We start from the raw sequence: 7,396 nt of genomic DNA, 5'->3' as shown, positions 1-7,396 counted from the left end.
CGGCCACCTATTTCATTCGACGTTCCGGGGCAGGGGCCCGCCCGATTCGACCGACCAATGGGGCAAGCTCGCCTGTCGCCGCTTTGATCAAGGAGAAAGCCCAGTCAGCCACCTTATCGGTGCAGGTCACGTGACCTACAGCTCGGCCTTCGCTTTTTGAGGCTTCCTCTACCCACATCTCTATGTGCCCGCAGCACTTCCATATGGAGAAAGATGGGCTTACCATGTTCCATCAATAGCACCTAACCTATGCCGATTTTGGCGGACCGTGCTCAACCCCGGTGAACTCATGCGGTTCCGACGTGCCCAGAGGCCAGAGGCGAATCCGTTCACGGTCCGTAGGACCAACACCATTCGAAGGTGGGTGGCCCGCCCCGCCTAGAACAGTCATGTTTGACTGGGCTTACACACATTCGCTCACTTACGCTGTCCCCCCTCAGCTCACCCTAGCCCCGGGTACGTCGTCTCCAAGGCTTCACACCAAGTCTTCACTGACATAATATGCATGCTTGAGTAGGGTCAGGCGGAACCGTTGTTGCCTGATGGGAACTTCCCCCATATTGCTATCAATGTCTTCATGTCGCACGACCTCTTAACATTACACCACTGAATCCCCAATCCTTTGCTTGCTGTGCAGTGACAGTACCAATATCCACTAATCGTTGTTTCCAGATACGGTTGCCGGTTGACATCTCTTCTGATTCGTCGATACGAGAAGCAAATTGTTGTGTGGAGGAATCAATATCTCGACATGAGCCAAGAGGCAGATCTTGTGCCACTCCACCTGGTCGTATGAAACTGGCATGCATCCTGGCTCCCGGGACTCTTTCATGGAATTCCAACAATTTCTCCCGCTCCTCAGAAGCCCACAGGGACGGAGTTGATGCTCCCACATCCATAGCATGAGTAGTTGAAGCAAGTGAATGATTTGAAATTCGAGTTATTTCACGGAATAACACTCGTATATATTGAGCTCGTAATGGTACCTCGCAATTCAAAAGTCTCTCTACGGCTGAAGAATGAGCGTGTTCTTGGGCCATCGTAGAAACATAGATAGGGTCGACGACGGAACGAACAACGAAACTTTATGACAGCTTTTTCGTACACGTTCACTTGCATCACATACACAAGTGCTCTCTGAACCGTGCAATAAGGTCACCCATAACACGGCTCTCCCACTTGAGTTACCGCTCCGTGGGCCCCAGGCCATGCTATTCAATTAGATTGGAAAAATGGCAGCGTAACGTAACAACTAGTATTGAAGGCTGGTCGCCTTTTGAGGGACGAACGCCGCCGCCCTCCTTCCTTCAGTCGCAAACCAATTTCTTAGTCACCGGGCGGAGCGCACCTTTGGTACTTCAGTAGGGCTGATAGTGACTTCAACTTACTTATAGGGGGGGGTAGGGCGACGAAAGGCTACTTCAATGACGGAAACAGCCGGAAACTCGAGAGGGTCGCCTTTGTAAGCGTTCGCCGGTAACCAAAGCGTCTCGTTCCGTTCCCGCAACCACTTTGGTACTTTGCTGATAGTCAAAGTGGGGGGCTTGCGCTTGAATTGAAGTAGCGCCTTTTGAATATGAGTAGGGCTCCTAGGTGGCGCGTTCGTGGAGCCAAACCGAAGGAAGAGCAAAAGGAAGGTTGGGTGCTTGTGGGGCGGGGCCACCCGGCCTCGAATAGGAGGGGGGCAACGCTCTGGATCCCCCCTGCTTGCAGAAATGTTTGGATCAGAAGGGGGGCTGGGTTCTATTTCCGGGCCGGGCGGGAGGTGAAGGTTCGAAGACCTCCCGGTAAGGAAGAGGGGAAAAAGGTGCTTTCATCTATCTCGACCAGTTTCCCGAGGCGTTGGAAATCCAGACCGGCTCAGAGAATCACTGGTGATCTACGACCACCCTTCGTTTCGCCAACAAAGAAGTCATCCTTGACGATTTCCCATTCCTTCCCTGCCGAGCCGCCCCTCTTCGCCATTCGAAGTACTACCTCTGCCTTCCCTTTCTATAACATACCCAGGCGCCCTCCTTTCCAATCACTAAGAAAAAATCAATACCAATCAAATCAAAGGCTGACTTCGTCTGTGATTTTTCCGGCCCCAGGGGAGTTTACTCGACCCATTCCCCAGTCTCCCGCACTGCTCAAGTAAGTGTGCGACTCCGTATGAGGACCTCCTTCCCTTCTGCCCACTCTCCGTTCACACGGTTCTCAAAGCAGAGGAGGAAGGGTGGGCAGCAGGTACCACGAGCCCTCTGTCCCACACATCTATCCAGAAGCAAGTGTAGTTCACCGGTTCCACCGAATGCTCCTATCTCTCGGCAAAGATCGTGTGAGTGTGCAGTTATGCTTCGGATGCTTCGCCATAGAATAGATCGACCCAGTTCCCGTTCTTTTCCGGTGCACTCGCTTTGTATCTCCGACACACAAGGAAGGACGCGGTGGGAAGGAAGCAGCCCTAGCCTCTGTCCGGCCGATCATTCCGCTGGCATCTCGCATTCACGCCCCCGTTTGACTGCCGCTCGGGGATGTAGTTGTAGATACGTTAGTCTTAGTGGGTCGTTGGCTCCACCTGTTATCTCCTTCTACGACATGCTGTTGTCGTCGCCATATTTATTCCATATGTCACTTAGTCATCTCTGCCTCGCTGCGGGTCAGCCCCTCAGAGCGTAGCTCTGAGCACTTCATTCAGTGACTCCGCGATCGCCCTCTGAACGATCAGAATAAGGTAAAGCTTGAAGATAAGTTTTGTACTCTATTAATTTCTCAGTCCCTCTAGTCGGGTGGGCGCCGGCCGGTCTTTCGGCCAGATCCCCCTAAAAACCGTACGTGCGGGTCTCCCCGCATGCGGCTCACGCCATTCGAGGTGGCCCAGCCCAGCATTCATTCGCAAATCCTGTAGTGAAATTGAGACTGCTCGACCTCGGAAGCTAATTCGCGTGTAGGCAGCGCTGTCTGTCGTACCGTTGACTCTATCTATTCATTGATCCAGCAAGATACGGCGAAGCCAAGAATCAAGGGCCCCACTATAGCGTTAGGCCCCTATTTGAGTAAGGCGCGCGCAACCTAGTTGCGCGCTCCCGCGTCAAAGCATGCTAATGCGTCTTAGTAATAGGTTTGTGAGCTGATCGTAGAGCACCCTTGCTTCTTTAGGTTGAGATACAGATCGTCTTTATATAGCGGTAGGCCTTTTCTTGCTGGGGCGCTCAAGCAAACGATGCAAACTACGGAGCGAAGCCAAAAAGCCGTATCGCGCTAGGCGCTCACGTTTTTTGGCTTCGCTGGTTAGGGGTTTTCTTCGCTCCCTCTTTTTCCAAGAATTCATGAGCCGCTCGGAAAAAGCCTTCCATTTCCGTCAAATGACCCGGCCTCCCCTGGCTCTTCCACCGTCCGGGCTCCCTTTCCTCCCTATGCTATGCTCCCCCGGCGCAGGCCTACCACGCTTCGCGCCTGCGGCGTTTTCGCCAGACGGTCTTTGCCAGTAGTGCCATCCTCCCCGCTGGCTGTATGGGCGGGTTGTCCCTCGCTGCTGCGTTCTGTTAGGCTATGGATTACAGGAACACATGTAGTTGAATGGGACAGCAGGCGGGTTACACGTTCCACTGTGCCGAGATGTGAGGTGCAGGTGGTGATGATCACCCCGGGGTATGCGCTAGCGCCCTTGACGGGCACTCCAGGACCCGCCAACGCTCGTGAAAACCCGGGTCGGTCGGTCCTCCATTCATCCGACCGGAGGTGTGGATAACGAGGCCACCTTCACAACCTTCTCCCTTCTGTCCCTATGTTGTAGTAAGGTAGGGCGGTTCGCTTGAGTTGCTCAACCGCCCCGCCTTTTTTTGCCCGGTGCTCATGACGCGCTACGGAACCTCAACCGTGCCGGGGGACCAAGCAGGGCATAGCTAGCGGCATAGGAGCCGACTCGGCGTCAGCGGCTTCGTGCCGCACTGGAGTGATCCAATATGTGGTTCCGCACGTTCCACCACTTCTCCGTTCATTTCCAATACTGATCGTGAAACACCATGAGCAGCAGGATGTTGAGGTCCGGAATTCGAAGTGAAATTTTTGATTTGCCTGTTCCTAGTCGTCATGGGAAAGAAAGGCAGAAATAAGAAAGAGATTATTCCCTGAGAGCTTGTCCAGTACCACCAGTACCAGAAATGCATCTCCTTCGCCTAGCGCGATAGCTCTACCTGGCGCTGGCGTGCCGCCTTGCATGCAAGCGAAGCGCTATTGGCGGCAATAAATAGCTCACTGAGCGATGATTGATGCAGTCAGTCAGTGCCCTCGATTGTTCCAGAGAGAAGGATCATGGCGCCCCAGAACCGTGACATCCAGCAGCAGCATCTCCTTGCGTGCGAGAGACTTCTATGCCAGCCGTTATTCCCGGCTCTGTTATGAAAGAAAGCGGCAGCTAAAGCAAATCTAAAGCTTAGTTGCTTTTTGCTTCTTATTCTTAGCCAACCAACCACTTGGTACCAAGCAACCGGTTAGCTGTTGCGCTTTCAAAGTAGAAGAGTGGTCTCTTAGAAGTGGTAGTGTAAGAAGCGCGCTATCCTCTTTGTCTTGAAAGAAAGTGAGTAAGCGTAGCGAAGCGTATACGTTAGGTAAGTAAGCGGCGTAATAAGCCGGCCTTTGTTGAAAGAAAGTCAGAAAGTCCCCAATTGAACTAGAAAGAATAAGGTTTTGTATTTCCTTGTCCCGGAATAGAACATATGATTGAATGAAGTGGCTGGCGTGGCGAGAAAAAGAAGTGGTTGGTCCCATGCACCATGCCTGCTGCCTGCTCTTGTCATGCAGGCTCCCCACGCTGAATAACATGGGGGCTGTTTGCCTTTGGCAAAGATGGGGAACACCTGCTCGCTGACCCCTCTCTTCCTATGGACGACAAAAAAAAGCAGGGTGCTCCCTTTTACTCATCTATATCTATAGGGCGTATAAGACTGGATTTGCGGCAGTCAAGGTCTGTATAAGCGAGAAAATTGGCGCCCTTGTACCTGTTCTAGTTCTGGCAGGGCTCCTGTTCTATCTAAGCGGGAGCGGGGTTCGACTGAAGGAAGGGCAACCGTTCAGAATGCAAGGCGTGTGTGGAAGCGAGCAGGCAGGAATGAAGGCTGCGAACGAGACAATTTGCCACCTGGTGTAGTGGTGCTTCGACCACATAAATCAGGAATATAGAAATCAAAATTCGATGAGAAAGAGATACATAATAGATGTTGTTATATATGAGGAAGCGAAGAGGCCAGCGAAGAAAAGCTGATCGTAGACCACCCTTTTATATAGGGTGGTCGTAGAGCAGCTCGACCACCGGGAGAGAGTGGTCGTAGATCAGCTAGCTCAGCCGTTGCTTGGTTGCTGGGCTTCCTTTCCGCAGCTTCTCAGGAAGATCTCGGACTTAGTCTATTTACGAAAAAAGAAGCGAAGTGGACTTTGCCTTGAACGAACGATTCTTTCTTAAGATACCGTCGATCGAAACCCGGACCATAAGAGCCATAAACTAAAGTACACAAAATCTCCTTTCGATTTGATTTTGATTGATTGAAGAGCTGAGCGCCCGTCTGATATACGAAAAAAGATGCGCTTCCAAATACAAATAGTAGTTTGTGTGAAAATCAGGGCGCCGGAGGTGCCTGCTATCGCCTTTTCGGTGTGATAGCCCCAATCCACGTACGATTCACACGAGTTTCATTCCGTCACTGACGAACGATTCTTCCTTTGTTGAGATAGAGTCGACAGACTAAGCACCAACTAGATCGCCTATGAACAAAGTACGCACAAAGACATTTGAAACTCATTTCTGTGGCCGATTGATTCACAAAATGAACTCCTCTTTCAAGAGAGAAGGGCGACAATAAGACAAATTGAATCAAGAAATGAACTTTGCCAGGAGAAGGATCAAGATAAGGATAAGGAGAAGAAGGGCCGCTTTTCTTGTAACGAATCTATTCCACCAAGCAACGGCTAGCGCGAAAGCCGTTGCGCGGTAGCGCATCCGTTTTCTTGCTGGGTAAGGAGTGCTATCGCACGTGGTTGGAAAGGGCTCAAAAGGAATCAAGAACCGGAGTGCAAAGCGGAAAGGGATTGACTTGGTTCACTGATAGTCTCGCTCGCGTATCACCCGCTGGCGGATCGGCCGCTCTTCCCTTTCCCTCTGGATTGTGGTTCATCCCTCACCTGATCTACGACCACCCTCGCTCGTGTACTTGAGCCCGCTCTATTCGATACTGCTTTCTTTACTCGACTTGTCTATATGGTCCCGTTGTATATGGACTCGACTCGCACTAGTGACGCTGTGCATAGCACATATCCGAAAGCGCAGATGGATACTTTTTATTGCCAGCTTTAAGTCCGAACTTTTTTAATATGAACCTTGGCCATGGCCACCACCTTCTGGTACATAGCTGCCACCTCTGCATCTCCGATGACAATATCGTCACCCAAGATAGCATAGGCAGTAAACCGGGATCCCGGATCCACTAACTCAGCACTCAACCACACGGTGTTGTGGTGTGCTAGAGTGAATAATGGCCAGGAACCGTAGAAAGCAAGTGGGTGTCCCGTGCCGAACGCCACCATACAGTGACCTTCTCGGCGATGGGCCTTAGCTCTAAACATATTGGCTACAAGCCCAGAGCCCACCCAAGCAGCTGCAACAGCGGAGCCGAATACACCGATTAACATCTTTCCAAGAAGCATAGCTGGAAAGGTATCGGTTGCGGCTTTGAGATCAAAACTAAACTAATGATTAAGACCCACAAGTCGAGCCAATGGCTTACACTGATCGTAGGTCCCATCCATGGGGATCCACCGAAGTGTATCCATGGCCCAATCATGGGCTGGTCTCAATAAACACTGTTTAAGCGGATTCCAAACACGCGAAGCTTTCCAGCTCCCTCCATTTTCTCAGCCAAACGGCCTGGGATCAATACTAACGTGGAGTTGTCATTGGGTATCACATCTTTAATATGATCTTGATCCACTTGTGAACACAATGTCCATAACTTCCACCAACATTCCCAACTGCTCTGAATGGGTTCATCTAGACCACTAGGGATAGGATAAATATCCCTGCGTCTAAAGAACACACCCGCGCAGTCAATCAATCCAAAATTGGTTGACCAATCAGACAGATTAGGAGAGCTAACTTCCGCCGTCATGACCCTAAACCAGTCATACGGAGCAGCTAACTCAGCTAAAAACGCTTTCCAAGCGTTCTTCCCCCATCTACCTGAACCTTTTTTTAGGGACTGAGGACCAAGTTGGCCTCCAGCGGAAACCTATCTCCATAGGTTTCTTTAGGTAAGATGGAATATATCTCTCAAACAAAGGGACTGCGTACTCCTTGTAGAGCTCACCGAGCCCTTCGAGCAGTTCGTCGACTTCTACCCGTCGAGCTATCCCTTTCAAAGGATAC

General features: G+C 51.1%; 2 protein-coding genes across 2 annotated transcripts in view; both read right to left on the bottom strand.

The window, feature by feature from the left end:
• Window positions 1–5,539, bottom strand: part of LOC122067077 (NADH dehydrogenase [ubiquinone] iron-sulfur protein 2) — an 8,499-nt gene extending 2,960 nt beyond the window's left edge. Inside the window, exon 1 of the mRNA XM_042630932.1 lies at window positions 588–5,539. Within this exon, the coding sequence (XP_042486866.1) occupies window positions 588–1,040 (453 nt within the window). The 5' untranslated portion in view covers window positions 1,041–5,539. The remainder of the gene's footprint in view (window positions 1–587) is intronic.
• Window positions 5,540–6,324: 785 nt separating this feature from the next.
• Window positions 6,325–6,663, bottom strand: LOC122067074 (uncharacterized mitochondrial protein AtMg01410-like). Its single transcript, XM_042630928.1, has one exon. The coding sequence runs from the start codon at window positions 6,661–6,663 to the stop codon at window positions 6,325–6,327; it is 339 nt and encodes a 112-aa protein (XP_042486862.1).
• Window positions 6,664–7,396: the final 733 nt, after the last annotated feature.

This window comes from Macadamia integrifolia, unplaced genomic scaffold (assembly GCF_013358625.1).
Source record: "Macadamia integrifolia cultivar HAES 741 unplaced genomic scaffold, SCU_Mint_v3 scaffold2695, whole genome shotgun sequence".
NCBI lineage: Eukaryota > Viridiplantae > Streptophyta > Magnoliopsida > Proteales > Proteaceae > Macadamia > Macadamia integrifolia.
The sequence above is the reverse complement of the archived record's forward strand: the minus strand, read 5'-3'. Positions and strand labels throughout refer to the sequence as shown.

What these genes read in the sequence shown, in the direction of transcription:
- LOC122067074 (XM_042630928.1), bottom strand. Translation starts at nt 6,663, where the DNA reads ATGTTAATCGGTGTATTCGGCTCCGCTGTTGCAGCTGCTTGGGTGGGC.